Source organism: Polyodon spathula, chromosome 8 (assembly GCF_017654505.1).
Source record: "Polyodon spathula isolate WHYD16114869_AA chromosome 8, ASM1765450v1, whole genome shotgun sequence".
Classification (NCBI taxonomy): Eukaryota; Metazoa; Chordata; class Actinopteri; order Acipenseriformes; family Polyodontidae; genus Polyodon; species Polyodon spathula.
This window is the reverse complement of record NC_054541.1, coordinates 35941704-35958184: the sequence shown is the minus strand read 5'-3', so window position 1 is coordinate 35958184 and position 16481 is coordinate 35941704. Positions and strand designations below refer to the sequence as shown.

At 35.9% G+C, this 16481-nt stretch overlaps 1 protein-coding gene across 2 annotated transcripts in view; it reads left to right on the top strand.

The window, feature by feature from the left end:
• The window catches only part of plxna4 (plexin A4), a 242437-nt gene that overhangs the window by 219331 nt on the left and 6625 nt on the right, over positions 1-16481 (top strand). For both annotated transcript variants that reach the window (XM_041257784.1, XM_041257783.1), the window contains exons 28-30: positions 2684-2874; positions 5245-5414; positions 10975-11187. In XM_041257784.1, coding sequence (XP_041113718.1) covers positions 2684-2874; positions 5245-5414; positions 10975-11187 — 574 coding nt within the window. The remainder of the gene's footprint in view (positions 1-2683; positions 2875-5244; positions 5415-10974; positions 11188-16481) is intronic.

Below are 16481 nucleotides of genomic sequence, written 5' to 3'. Positions count from 1 at the left end.
AAATCTAATATTTATGAAATTTGAAATTAAACATGGTTATGGTATATCTAGCTCCCCTAACCCTTAATGTAGTTTGATTTCATTAAAATGAACAATATCTGGATGCTAGTGTGCAAGAATCATTTCAGTACAAACTAATAAGCAACAGGGTGAGCCAAGAAATACAAGCACTGTATTGATAGCTCAAGGCAGTATACATTTCCTTTAATTAGATTTTGCTTTGCATAATATATATATATATATATATATATATATATATTAATATATATATTATATATATATATATATATTAGGTTATCCAAAGTGGTATAGAATACTAAAATATTGCAAACACATACAGTAGAAGTAAATGGGATAACATTTTAAAATCAAAAGTAGTTTTTAATATGAGTTCAGAATATTTTACCTTGTTGTTCACTTTATGGGGTGTTTTCTCACTTCATAAAACCTGTGGTTTCCATAGAATGGTCTACACTTAATAATGACCTCTGTCTATTGATGTACTTTGCTCTGTGTGCATTAGCTGCACAGCCATAGAGCAGGCAACGTTCAAGGCAGCAACAAAAGACATTAGCACTTTTGTAATGAACAGAACTGTGAAGTAAGCCTGTGTGGCAGCCTATAAGAAAAGGCAGAATATGGTTCTTATGTTAATCATATATAAATGTAGTATAGGCTGCTAAGGATCTTAATCTGTGTGCAAGGTTCACATGCTGTATTCCACAACACATCACAAATAAGCCCCATTAATGTGCTTTATACGCAATATACTGTCCTGTAGGCCAATTGACACCACAATTATCTAATCACAGCTGGTGCCCAGCTTGGAATCCCTTTTCTGCTTCAAAGTCAATTCCAAACCGTGACATCACGTAACTGTATTCTCTTCATCTAGATTTTCCCTTATTTCAATGAAAATGCCAATGGACTAAATTAAGTGTTGTTATGAGCATATACATTATAGTTGGATTTTGTGACTTCTGTATTAATATTACTGTGTATGGGTTATATCGACACTTCCACCTGTTGACTTCTGTCTGTTCACTTCTACTCATGCTGCTATTCCCTCATACACAGACATTCGCATTTGACGTATAACTCTACATCTGAGATAGTGGGAATTCATTTACTGTACTGTACTAGAAAGGTATCTCACACACATACACACACAAACACCCCCCCCCCCCCCCCCCCCCCACACACACACACACACATATACAAACACTCCTAGACTTACAATGCACAGCACTTACGACTCTCTAGCATTATTACCCTGCTTCGACTTTACGATATTGATACAGCATTTACGACACAGCAAGACACGAGCCATGCGTCATGTGCGCAGCTCGGTGTCCAAACCGCAGTACCTGCTGTGGTTATCCTGACTTAATCTAGCGGTTTTTATGTTTTTTGTTATGCATGTAGCTGTTTTTTTTAACTCTATCACATGATGAAGGGCTTAACTTCAGGCTATCGTATTTCCTGCTAGGAGTACCACATACAAACACTGAATCTGTCATTGGAAAGCCCCTAGTCTGTACTTTTAAACAAGCCAGGTAGGTGTCTCAGTAATATACGTGTAATCACCGGGCTGAGTGTAAAGAGTTAATTAAATATTTGCATGAGTACAACAGAACGGGTCATTTTTGTAAAACTATATTATCTGGCTGAGTCAGGAACGTAACCACAACTTGTAACAGTGTTCCTAGGGGAACAAATATCAAGTTTTGGGTTTGTGTCATACATCGAAATGTTTACATTGTTCATAATGACCAAGAGGTCATATTATGATGTTTCATGAAAAGATAACAAGAAGAGAATAGGAGTAATGAAAATGGAATGAAAATTGACTTGTTCCTCACTCCCTGATAAATAAAAAATCTCCTTTATTTATGACATCATGAATCCCTTCATTCAATCCAAATAACCAAATGTACACAGATACAATTATCAGCAATATTAATATCTTATCATTCATTTGAAGAAATTGTATCCAACATACTGCATATCTGCAGCTTCTTTGGAATTAACTTCAAATAGAAACCACTTCAAACACAAAGGCAGCAGACTCCTTTGAACTCTCATACAATGAGAATCCTAAAAAGTGGACTCCATTTTAATCAAAACTATAACAAAATATGTCAAACAGTTTTTCACCTGAGACAGCAGTCGTATGGAGTTTTTCTTCACTCGACTGTTCCACTTGGCAAGTCTTGTCAGGCGCAATTACTGTGTCATGAAGAAATACTGCACAACCCATGCCCTACCACGTGAGAGAGAATACATTTCTAGCACTCTTTTCCATCTTTTTCTTAGGTTATGAAACAAGATATTCTCCTGTTTTTTCCCACATCTCAAACCATTATTCTTCAGAAGGTGAAGACAGTGGGGTCTATTCAAAGAAAACAGTGAAAAAGTCTACAGGCATTTTGCTCTACTGTACAAGTCTTCCACAATTACCATTTATAGTCAGAGTTTATTGTGATATAAATCTGTGTCTCTTCCTGTGTTCTCTTAGTTTGGTATTTAAATAGTTCAATTTAAGTTATTTTCAATAGTCTGGGATCTGCTGCTGTTTAAATCATGTAAATAGAACCGAAATAGTTTTTGAATGTCAGTCTTACATAATTATTCTGTGGAAATAATGTTAAAGTTATTTGTATTTCTTTTTTTCTTTCAACAGAGAATGTGATCCGGTACACAGGCAGCCCTGACAGCCTACGTTCACGTACTCCAATGATTACTCCTGATCTTGAGAGTGGGGTCAAAGTGTGGCACCTGGTCAAAAACCATGAACATGGAGACCAAAAGGAAGGCGATAGAGGCAGCAAGATGGTGTCTGAGATTTATCTGACACGGCTCCTAGCCACCAAGGTGTGTTTACTGGTCTTGTAGTAGGCTCTTTAAATTACACATTTTGCTCAGGCCAAGTATATAGCTGTAGAACCTGACAACAACGGTTCCCTCACATAACAATGAACTGACTGTAAAAGTAAAGGTCAATTTCAGGATTTCAATTGAAATACAACCCTCTTCTCATTAATACATTTGATCATGTTCTTTATTGCTTTTAGTACTTTTTCTTTTTGTCCTGATCATATGTCATAGGTATCTGTGCTATATGATGCAGATTCGATGATTTACATTTGAAGCATTCATCACTCATAGTTGTGACTTTTGAATTGTTAATGTTTAATACTGAAGCGATTTCCAGTGATTGCAGGTAATTGTCATTCATCTTGATGTGTGTTATAAAATGACTACATCGATATGTATTTACTGAAACGTGTATGTCTAGCACAAAAGGGACAATCTCATTAAAGAGTCTGCACATTTAAAAGTGTACTATTTTTAAATGAATATGCTCACTAGATGTCTCCTAGATAGATTGTTTTAGCTAAATCACCAGCTTATCTGCCAGAGTATTTCTTCATGAAAAATGATTTCCTGACAGCCATGTAATTTACAGCATTTGGCTTTCACCCCACCAATAAATACTAAGAACCTCTGTTTATGGTGTTATCTTCCGTATTGCATCCATCAGTGTCGTTTTATAGGAGGGCAATTTTTTTTACACCAGTTTGATTTGGCTGACAGGTTTGAATCTCGGCGTTATGTGCATGCAAGCATTTCCTTCATTTGGGTAAATGGCCTGGCATTTTTACTAAGTTTAAATATGTGTTTTCCAAGGAGAAGTGCTGTTTGTTGCCCAACCAGCATATGAGAGGTGTCATGAATTTTTATTAATATCAGCGCTGGCCTGAAGCAGAGGTGGATACTTTTTTTTTTTTTTTTTAATTTGTGGCAAAGATAAGCTTTCTAGAATCTGGGACACCCTAAAATTATTGTGATTGTCAGCTAACAGGATTTATTTTTTATTTTTTCCTGAGGCTGTTTGAATGGAATACGATAGTGTTATTTGTAAGTGCCGTGCACTTCATCTGGCAGTGTTATACCGCTTGCTTGGTTGCTTGCAATGAATTATACAGTTTATTTTATTATAAATGGGTTAGACTTTCCTTGAACGCGAGAAGGTTAAATCAAATTATGTTCAATAAAGTAATGCTGGAAATAATCCTACCACACACAGGAGGCTTAAAAACAGTTTATATGTGCACAGGTTGATTTTAAATGTGCATCATGTAACAAATATACACTAGTAGAAATGTTCAGATGATTCTAATTTGTTCACGGTGAAAGCTTAATTTAAGACACCACAGTGTGTGGGCTGGGCTTTGACAGCAGAATGGTAACACCTTTAATATGAAGCACACAATTTTGTCTAAATGGGTAGTCTCGAAAGTGATGACCTCATGGTCTTTCAAAATTGGTGGCACTGCACCTCATTGATAGTGGTATAATCAGTCTACCAATCAGTGCTGGTGCATGCTGTATTTACTTGAGCAGTTGAAATAGTACAGTATTACTGTATAGTTGTGAACCCCAAACTTACAAATTGACTGGTCAACCAAACACACCAAGTGAAGCTGGAAACAGGCTATTGTAAATGACATGAAGATTAGATTCTACCTTTCTTTTTGTTTCCTTACTATTTTCCCAATGTTAAAGATTCATACCTTTTATACAGAACAGACACATATCATTGAAAATAAGTTGCAGAGTTGCATACATTCCAGTCTCATGAATGCCCTCAATTCCCCATGTGTTTGCATCTCTGGGGTTCCACTCAAGATGACTACTGTACATGATCATCAGGACTACATAAGCATGCTTCAGCACTGTTAATGAAAATAATAGTCACTTAATTTCATGATTGATCTGACTGAAGAAAGCCGTTATGCTGCTTCATGAGGTGATTGTCCACTTTACAAATACTGTATGGCTTTTATAAGAAATGTTTTCCCACTGATTTGAATGATTGGAGTACTCTGATATAAATGATTTGGGTATTCTGATTTTAATGATTGGGTACTCAGATTTTAATGATTAAGGTACTCTGATTTCAATGATCCAAGAGATGACCCCTACTGCAAGTTTAAGTAAAACGAACCGTCAATCACCAAGTCTGAATGAAAATAGGATACAATGATATTTGCTATAAGAAGCACAAGGACAGTCCATGGACACGCTCACAGCAGAAAGACAACAAGTGGTCATTCATACAGAGCAGTTAATTTCCTTTGTGTTTTTGGGAGATTGTTACTTCTTGTATATAGATGCCAATACTGTGATACCTTGTGCATACACATCCCTTACTGTGAGTCTATTTGTGATTCTCCACAGGGCACCTTACAGAAATTTGTTGATGACCTCTTTGAGACAATTTTCAGCACAGCCCATAGAGGGAGTGCCCTACCTCTCGCCATCAAATACATGTTTGATTTCTTAGACGAGCAGGCAGACAAGCACTGCATCCATGACCCGCATGTGCGACACACCTGGAAAAGCAACTGGTAAGTGCACAGAGCAATTGGTACGTGCACAGAGCAACTGATGGGCTTGTTTTCATACAGAACCCTTTCCCTTATTCTCAACAAAACATACACCTAGTATCCCTGCTGTATTACATCTGGTAGGAATGAGCAAAATATTATAATTAATATAATTTAACATCATTATTTTTTTTTTATGCCAGGAATGCCAACCTTAAATTCTTCTTCCTATCAACAGTGAGCATGTAGATAGTACTGTGCACTACGTGTTTGCTTCCCTATGTACCACTAAACTCATCAAATTATCTTCATCAGATAGCTGCTTAAAGTCTGACAAACTAATAGGATTGGTAGGTTATTATGGATGCAGTTGTGACAGGTAGGCTAGCAGAGGGAGTGAAAGGTCGAGAATTGATTCAAATTTTATTTAAGCTGATTTAACTGGTTGTGTCACTTGTTTTTTTTTTTTTTAATAAATAAACCTCCTGTTCATTAGTGTGGCCAGATTAGTGGCTCACAGTGTTTACAATATGCTAATGTTTCATTAGCCAAAACCCCTTGTAATAGCCATTTGCATCTAAGTAATGCCATTCTGTTTTACTTAATACTCTCAGAGATCGAGTGAATAGTCAGACTTAAATAGCCATGAATTACTACATTCATAAAAGGGACTGGTTCAGTACAACAGAGGGATATATTTAATTGTATACATTATCTTAATTAGCTTACATAACTTATGTGTTTTTATATGATTATATATTTAATTCATGCAACCACTAGTATATATTATTCTATAGAACAGTTCAAGTCAGAAGAGCTTCCTGACCAACTTTTCAAAATGTGTAAAAAAAAACAAAAAAAAACTACAGCATTCAAGACTGTTGCTTGTTTTGTGTCCCTGGTCTCAGAGCATTGTAAACGGGGGTCCTCCTCGGTGACTTTACAAACTCACTATGACTGTTGCAGCATTGCTCATTACAATGGGCTGAGAGATGCTGGTCTTTTGTCAGGTTTATTCTATAGTTATGGAATAGTTTCCATATGTAGGGCTGCCGTAAAGGAGTTTTTATACTGTCACAAAACAAGCCATACAGGACACAATGCCGCAAGAACAGTAAATGTCCTAAAGAAACACAGGTGAAGTTCCCATCACATGGTTAATTAACTATTGCGTTAACATCACCTTGCAATGTGATGCTGATGTGAATGAGCTGAGTCCTTGAAAAAAATCATACAGGTACTTCATGAAGTTAGAAAAAAGAAATCACAAAAGTGTCAAGGTTGTGAAGGCAGTATTCATTTTGGAGGTGGTACGGTACATATTTCTCAGTCCTTAGGCTGTATTAACACCTGATCCTCTGTGTGTCTGTCATTCAAGGCACGGATACAATATAATAATAATAATAATAATAATAAATAATAATAATAATAATAAATAATAATAATAATAATAATATTATTATTATTATTAAGTACAATATTAAGTAAACTTTAATCAATTCATTTTAATACGTTGCATTACTGACCACAGTAAATTCACTGATGCTTATAAATCCTATATTGTTATCTCAGTCTTGCAGCAAATTACTGTGGACTTGAAAAGCACATTAAAGGCCTACACATGTTGAGAATAAATAAATACATCTGGAATCATAAATCTAGGTGAGATAGCTGTTATGATTAAATACCTCACCAGTATTCAGATAGGATCCAGTAGGATGGAAAAATGTGATTAGTGTAGGCTGCAGCAATGTAGCCTTTACTGCAGAAAAGAACACCTATGTATTTGTCCCAGCCAACCAGGTTGCTCTGATCTCTTAAATAATTTTGTTTAGAGTGTTTCCCTTGCATTGCAAATGCTAGTTACAGTTATTGTATTCCTCTTAGAATATGGTATGTGCTTATATATTTAGGCTTCCTTCAAAATGTGGCTCTTGGTGATGTTTTATAATATTCATTGGAAAATACATACCCTTGTTGCTACTCAACAACCAGTTAAAATATAGTCAAGCAGCCACAACACTACAAGACAGTTTTACATTGGTACAGTAGATGGTAATGGAATTAAGATAGATGATGACAGACTAGGATTGTAAAATCATTTCTGCTGGAAGCATTCTTCATATATGCAACTGAACTATGGAAATCCTGCAAACATACCCCCGGGAGACATGAAGTTGTTGTTGTTGTTGTTTTTTTTTTTTTTTCCATACCCAATGGAGTTGTTGCTACATTGGAGATAGCAATAGGATAGTAGCATTAGGATGAAGATTAGATTTAATGCTGCTGGTATTGATTGTTTTATACAGCTTGCACTGTGAAGTGAAAGGTGAAAAACTGATTTCAAGTTAGGTGTTATGAGGACAGTCTGCCTGTAGCACAAGGCAATGCACATGTGACTGTTTGTAATGACAATACAGAAAACTTGAATATAAAAAGGGACTATAAATGTTTTATTTAAAAATATGCATTTTGGTTGTTCCAACATGACCTCCTGCCATCTTCTGTCTTGCCCACATTCATGATTTAGTATTTTCTTTTGTAGAAAAACATCTTTATTTTATTGCTGCAGAACAAAGGCTCCCACAGCGTAGCTCACATAGGGTAGTGCTGCATGCGCAACTCATAATAGACGTCATCATTATATGCTACAGCCTGATCACATGATAAGGGTGTTAAATGTAGGTACTAAAACAAAGTTTATTTCATAACAATAAACCAACCCTAAACCTAAGGTTCGTGGGGTATTATGGTCATGTGGAAGGGGTGATGAGAGTCAATGAAGGACTACATAAATTACGAGTTGTGCTCTCAGCACTACCCTGTGTGAGCCTTCATTCAGCAACTATCTACTCTTGACTTTGGCTACTTGTCTCAAAAAAGAATCACTGAGGGTTATTAGATTGGAAATTAAGATTTTCCAACAGTAAGGGCTATTCACACTATAGTGTTTACTCTCTGTTTTTTACGCCTGACGTTTCCCTGCTATTTTTGTATTCAGACTTGCACGTCAAATATCAGAGGTAAGATGAGGGAACGTCTGATTTAGTGATTATAGCAGTGTGGAATATTTTGGTTATGATAAGCAGAAAAATATCTTGATAAATGCAAACAGAAATTGGAAAGCACTATTGTATGTTAAAATAAACACACTGTTTTCACTACAGGTTTTCATTAAATATCTGAGTGTAGCTTAGTTTAGTGCATGCCATGAGAGACCGTGGGCCATTATTAAATTATAGACTGAACGACAAAACAAAATCACATATCAAATTATATCCAGTAGCACATGCAGGTAAGTGATCTTACCCAAATATAGACCTTCTGGCAAACTGTAATGGCAAGTGTTCTGCAAGTTTGAAGTTAATTCCTGGTGTTGAATTTTCTTGTTGATGTACATAATAAATAAGTATGTGTTCGAACTGATGCTTCAGTACTAAGATCTCTAATGTCTGAAAATAATACAATTATATATATATATATATATATATACACACACACACACACACACACACAAGTAGATTGAAAAGCAAAACCATCAAAACTTTTCACATTTAAGAATCAGTTATACTACTTAGTATCTTCTTCTTCTTCTTAAATACAATCAGTACACATAGATTTTTTCAAAATCATTGTTAATCAGAAAAAAAAAAAAAAGAACTTCTGGAAAACTGTCTGCCAGAAGTTTGCTAAAGGTTAGCCACTAGCAGCAAACTTCTGGCAAACATTTCTGGCTAATTATTTAGTTGCTGCATGTTTGCCGCAAATTAACCGCAGATTTGCAGCAAACTTCATCTTTGCAAAGGTAGTATTGCATTTACAGCAAATTAAACTGTCTAAAACGGGTGAGTGTCAATCATATATGTTATTATACATGTAGTTTTCCCCCAATAATGTAAAACACTATCTGTGGTGTCTGACGTTACACCTGCATTGACAGTACCATCTACCTGCATTTACTGTATAGTTTATTACAAAAAAATTGTAATAATGTTGGATGACTTTCAATAACTGTACACAAGGGGCAGGCACCATGTCACAGTTACATAAAAGAAAACACTTAAAAAAAAAAAGTTGTTCTTGTAATTCCAAAGTGGGGGGTCAAATTACTCCTAACCAGGGCAAAATCAATTAGTCATTGAGATATTTTCATCCTGTGTTGAAGTGTCTGTTTTTGTATAATGTTGTGTTCAGGGGAGTTTAGTGTCCAATTCCCGGTTGCATTGAGCTGCCATTCATGGCTCAGGGATAACATGAAGTGCTGCATTGGCTTTTGTGCTCTCATGGGCAAGTTAGGTAAAATTAGGTTAAGTAACAGGAACAGAGGACACATTGATTCCCAATCACCTTGACCAAAGCGGTGAGGTGAAATTCAGATTGGGTATTTCAAATTGGGAAGTAAATTTGGGTAAATACCTGATTGGACAGTCTAAATTTAAATGAAAAAAAAAAAAAGATATCTGTACATATGATAACTACTGCCTTAAAGTAAGATTTCTACAGTCACGTTCTAGGATCTTTTCAATAGCTCTAATGTGCGTATATTTCCTAACTTGAAGCAGTTTGAAATATCTTCACTACAGGTATCTCATTTATTTCTGTTGAACAGGCAAGCATGGCACTGGGACCTGATAATGCATAATTTACACATCAGCGCCACTTTGTTTTAAAGGTCAAGTGATGTAAAAAACACTGACCTTTTTTAATTTCTAGAAATTTTGCAGCATAATATTTTACCACCCTTAGCTGCCAGTTCATTAATTATATAGTATGAATATTTCAGTCCTGTGTGAAATGTTTAGATAAAGAACTGTAAAAATAAAACAAAACAACCCCCCCCCCCCCCCCAAAAAAAAAAAAAACTATACATCCATGCACATTTTATATTTCAGACAGTTACCACTAAATTAAGTGTAATTGTTCCTGTAAATGATTTCATTCCTCTTGAAATATTACCCTAGGTTAGTCTAGCCAGAATGCAAATAATCAGGTTTTATAGTTGCAGTGTTAATATCCATTTGAGTCTGACAAATCCCCACGTATTCTTTCAGATGCATTTCAAGGTATAATACTGTTTTTTTCTCAAATCCTCTTTTGTACAGGTCACAGATGAGTAATGTTTGGGAGTTAAAATAATTGCATGTGTGCTTTATATGTTTCTTTTTTGTATCCCCTCAATGTTTAAATACCAATAGGCTGGTACAGTAACAACATGCAGGCTTCCTGTTAATTATAAATCAGCCCTCAACTTTTGTTATTTTTGGACCCCATTTTTAAATGTAAAACAAACAGCTAATATTCCAGAATCAGCAATAAAAAAAAACTGATTTAATTGTACTGTAGGAGCTACAAGGTGTTTATTTGCAAATCTAATAAATCTGCACATTGTTGCCTGATTTTACATGTCTTTACATAACCAGTAAAGCTCATTTTTGTCTTTTAAAATTATCCTTTTGAGATGCTTTATACTTATGCTTTTTTTTTCTTTTTCTTTTTATAAAAAAATTAAAACGTTGTTGTTAATGAATGGTCTTGTGTAAGAATGTGCCACTCAAATAACATGGTTTTGTTTGGTTAACAGCCTGCCATTAAGATTTTGGGTGAACGTGATCAAGAACCCACAGTTCGTCTTCGACATCCACAAAAGTAGCATCACAGACGCCTGCCTCTCAGTGGTGGCACAGACCTTCATGGACTCCTGCTCAACATCCGAGCACCGGCTGGGCAAAGACTCCCCCTCCAACAAGCTGCTATATGCCAAGGACATTCCCAGTTACAAGAATTGGGTGGAACGGTCAGTACTACCCCACAGCTTCTTTGCGTATACCCCAGTTAAAGCAGATATTGCCAAAATGTGTCAACTACACATGTTTAATAAATTAAAAGTGATTTATCAAGTGGTTTCCTTTTGTTAATGGGAAGAATGTTCAATTAGTTCGGGACAAAAATATTGCTGGCCCATAAATCAATGTTCTAATAATGTGTACACTTCAGATGGAGGGAGGAGGTAAGTACAGTGCATCTACTTTACTTTTGATGAGTTTGAGCTCACAAGGAGGAGTTGACGATAAGGAGCTAATATGCATATGCATTAAAGCATGACTGGGTATCCCTCATCATCTCAATCAACACTCCCTATGATGTGATTCAGACTGTATGACTCTCATCGCAGAGCTCTTCAGACAACTTTGCTAAATTCATTAACCTACAGAGATTAGGAAAGATTCATTTATCGTCCCCTTCCGACATGCATTTTGATTTCACTTTTTAAAAATATGCAGTTTATGGGCGAGATTTAATTGCATTTCTTTATGACTGAAGGACTTGATTGCTTTAAAAAAAAAAAGATGACTGTGGGAAAAAAGGTCATTAAAGATAATTGAAAGACGACAGCTGTATAATGATGAGCGTGCACAATGCTGAGTTATCAGTCTGACATGATTTTAATTTTAATTGAAACCTAAATAGCTTTAAACAGGGAATCACAGACACAGAGTATTATCAAGCTGCTCTCCAAAGCACTGCGCTCTCTCAATAATCTTCTGTTTTGAAGGACAGAAAGGGTCATGGGAGCCCCGAGTTTAGCAAGACTCTCGTGTGCATATCAGAGTACACAAGAGTGCCAAATGCCTTGTCTTTGAAAAATCTAGCTCTGAAACAGTCTGCTGGATGAACTTGAAAATAATGATTAACTTGTTGCTTCCTTTGGGTTTTGCTATTCGCTGTTATAAAAAATGTCTAGAGAGTCAGTAATGTACCTTTTTTAAAACAGGAACAGCTGCTAGAGTCTCAAGTAAGCCCAAAGGGGAGAAGGTGATTTGGTGATGTACAGCCTAAACACTAAATTTAAAATTTAAATACAGTTATAAATAGTTGGGACCATAACAATACTTGTGTCTCTCCTATAGTTTATGTCCAGATCAGTGTTTCTGTATAGAAATGCAAACAGCAGTGTAGATAATTTGTTAAATGTGGGTTTTATTGCATTTCTTAATAAAGAATTGAATAAAAATGAATCCTCTTATAAACCTAATAAAATATACATTTGGTGATTGCATTTGAGGGCTTTCCATACACAAGTACATAAGAGACCTGAAAGATTAAGTTATAGCAGCATTTAATACGTTTCTTTGGTGTGCCATTTATAAGTATTTTGGTTGTACTGTAATTGTGGCTGATAAGTCGTGTATTCAAACATTCACAAAAATGACAATTCATTTTTGTTTTCTTTTGGTTAGTTTGGCAGAATATACAAAAGGGCAAGTGTTTATGATCCTAAATATCATCCTATTTCTATTAATCATATAAAACAGTCAAAAAAAAAAAAAAAAATGTAATTCTAACTGGCAGTAAACCCTTATTCCTGCAGGGATTCCAGGCCCTGAAAATAAATCCTTGTATTTGGTCTGGAATTTCAGTATGTTTCTACCCATGAGATTTGAGTAGATTCTATATATTACTGCAACTTGTGTTCTTTTAAGTGGTCACCCCTTATTTCATAGCTTGGTCTAAAGCTGCATCATAAATTGTTTATCATTTCATATTATGTGATGTTGATGATGGCTATTTCTGGCAGCTGGGCTGGTTACATTCAGATGAGAACATCCCAGTCAGACTCCTGCATTCTACAATTTGCAAACCAAAGCAATGAATCAGCTTGTCACTTTTCTCAAGCTGTATTGATGCATTAAAAAATTCAGTATAATAATGAAAAGGCTGCAGACATCAAGTGGGCATTTGCCATTGCAGAGCTCCTTGAGTTGACATGTTGCTCTCACACCGGAGGACAGCAACCAACCAAAAAAGAAGATTATTTTAAGAAACTATGAATAGTCCTAAGAAACACTGAGGCAATAGTGCAGTGAGCCAAAACAACAGATGACAACTCAGCAGGTGCTCCTTAGGATCAGGGTTCACAGCATCTTTAGGAAGGGAAGTTTCCATCATTTGGTTTTAGGATTGTTAAGATGCCAAGGCATGTTTTTGTAGTTTTATTTTAAAATGTGTACTACGCTAGGTTATGGAAAACTGGCTGGAAACCATGCTTTTGGAATGTCTTGTACTTCCTGGGTCATTTCAGCTCACTGCTGAGGTGAAATGACCTAGGAAGTGCAAACAGATAACCCAAGAATAAGTTTATATAATACAGGTGTACAATCACATGTGTTTCTTTTAAAATTGCACATTTGTGACATATGTAGCTAATGGAAGTGCAAAATGGTAAGTATTTACAAAATGATTTAGTTTGCTACAATTACGTTAAGAGTATGTGGTTTACTTTTATGGACAAGGCTTTATAAGTTACTGTAATAAAGATGAGGCATAAATAGATAAAGCACTTGTAGAAGTAAGCAATTAAAGCAATTCAAAGCACCCAAAGACAGCTGGCAGTTTAACACTGCAGGCTTTGCAAAGGTGAGTCATATTTTACTAATTTTATGCTTCAGTCTGCCTTCATTAGTGTATGATTAATTCCAAAGGCATAGTTAAATGTGTATTTTATTTACAAATGAACACTTAGAACCTTACCAGCCATCTCACAAAAGCTGAAGATGCTGTAGTGCAGTTATTGCTGGATTATGGATAGAAAGGTCTGTGGCAAAGCCTTCTCTGAAAGTCTAAAGGTTGCAGAGCGATTCTGCGTCACAACCTCCTTTTCAGTGAAATAAGGCATGGAAAAGGGGATTAAGTTGTTCAGGGAACTCTTGTCAATAGCCTGTCATCTGTCACCTTTATATATGACAACAGCAAAATATTTAAATAAAAAAAGAGGTCAGTAGTGGGCTGTCACCGATACCGTCTTAATGTGCTGAATGACACTTTAACATTAACAAAGTAACAGCTTCCAGTTATACGGGCCAACTGATCTGTGTAGTTAGTTGCGGTAAATTAAACTGTCATGCATTCTCAGTTACTCCAGCCTGAAGTCTGCAGTGCCGCACGAGTTCCACATCTGTCTGGCTGTTAGAACTTCACAAGACCTCTCAGTTAATATGACACGTGGTGAAATGGAACTGACATAACATGGGCTACAACAGTCTGAACTGCTCTGACATAAGTAGCACTATTTTGAACAGTCATACACAATACTGTATAAGCACATACATGTCAAGTCCCATACCACTGTACATGGAGCAGGCAAATGCTGTGTGAGCTGATCCGCAAATCTCCAGCAATGAACTCTGTTCAGATTTTAATTATCATCCCTTCTCATTGCACTTGTGACAAAGTGGAATCTGAACCCATGCGACCATGTTAAAGCTAGTACCTTACATACTAGACCAGGGGTGGCCAACCCAGGTCCTGGAGAGCTGCAGGTTCTTCTGGTTTTTCATTCCACTCAAGTTCTCTATTACTTAATTGAACCAATTATTTTCTTAATTGGTCAACACTGACATGTTTCCTAGGTCTTTGGTCATTGTTGATTTAAAGAGACCCAGAAAACCTGCAGGATTGTGGCTCTCCAGGACCAGGATTGGCCACCTCTGTACTAGACCACCTAACCCCAACCAAATCCTCCAGTTGTTGATTTTCTTGTTTTTTTCCATATCAGTTTGACAAATTAATTAGTTAAATTAGTTATTAGTTATCAATACATTGTCCCGTTACCCCTCAAGGAGGATTTATTGATCGATGTATTCACATCATTACAGTTGTGAATTTTTGGGTGGCATTAAGACAGGACTAAGTCTTAATACTGCCACCTTAAATATACCCCAGGGAATTAATATAAAAAAAGTATAAACAAGGACCAAATTGAATCTCCAGACTATTACAGTAATCCAGTCAGCACTGATGAACACACAATTTAACATAAGGGTTGCTAAGGAATTGTAAAGCACATTTGTTCCATGTTAGGCCATTAATTACATTTGACACAGTATATTAATTAAATAAGAACTTATCATAATCTTATATATATATATAGATCACGGTATATAATATTAATATATATACACCAAACAAGTGGTTGTATCTAATATAAAGTATGATATTAACACAGAATATAATATAGAGATCCTAATCTTCTGGACTCATTTCTATTGTGTTGACACCATCCTCATACCAGGTTGTCTCAGAGCACCTTGAGGCTAATGGTATAACATAACATGCTTATGCAAGCCTTGTCACAGTTTATATTTTGTAATCAGGTCTTTACCCAAACTGACAGCTATATCTCTAAAATGATTTATATTGTAGTTGCAATTAATTCTGACTGGCTTTTAAGGTCTAGGCATTATGATAATGCTTTAACATCTTTTAGATTACACAGTGATGTGTATTTTCTTATGGGTCACCCCCTGAATGTACATATGTTGAAGGATGTGACTGTGAAATGAGGTTAATTCTCACTGCTGTTTCTGTACACTTCCACATGACACCACCACATGGCAAGAAAAAAAGATTGGTACCTAATCGTGATGAAAACAAATGGTATAGCATGTCTGAAAATAGATTTTAAATAGTTGGAGATTGTAAGCGCTGGATAGAGATTTCCCAATTAGACACTGGCTTGATGAAAGTAATTGTTATGGATGGGGGCTTTGAGATAGTTCTATGTGGAGACAGATGCATTGGGTATGAAACAGAGAGGGCTAGTGTTTTTATTGTAGTCGCTTACTTTCTTTTTTTTATACCAAAAAATGACCATGGTCAATGTTCAAGACTTCAAGAGCTGTATGATCCACTACTTAAATCTGAGCTGTTTAATACACTAGATATCACAGACGTATACAGATCACAACTGTCACATAAATAATGTTACAAGGAAAAGGCTTCAATCAATTTCATAAGATGTTTCCTATAACACATTTTTAGTTGTGTGAAAATGCGATTTTATAGTTTCATGCAGACAGCAGCAGACAGATATGGTCTAGCTGTGGCTGTTAATGATGCTTTGGTTTTTAAATGCATTTTTGTTTCACTAGAAATATAGTCTTTGAGAACAGATCCCTAAGGCCAAGTTTTAAACTTCAGAAAACCTGATTTAATAGACTAGATGGCAATGCAGATAGTACTTCTTCTGTTGACAAACTAATTTGCATTTATTTTACTAGAGAAGCACATGCATTTTATAGTGCAGCAGGA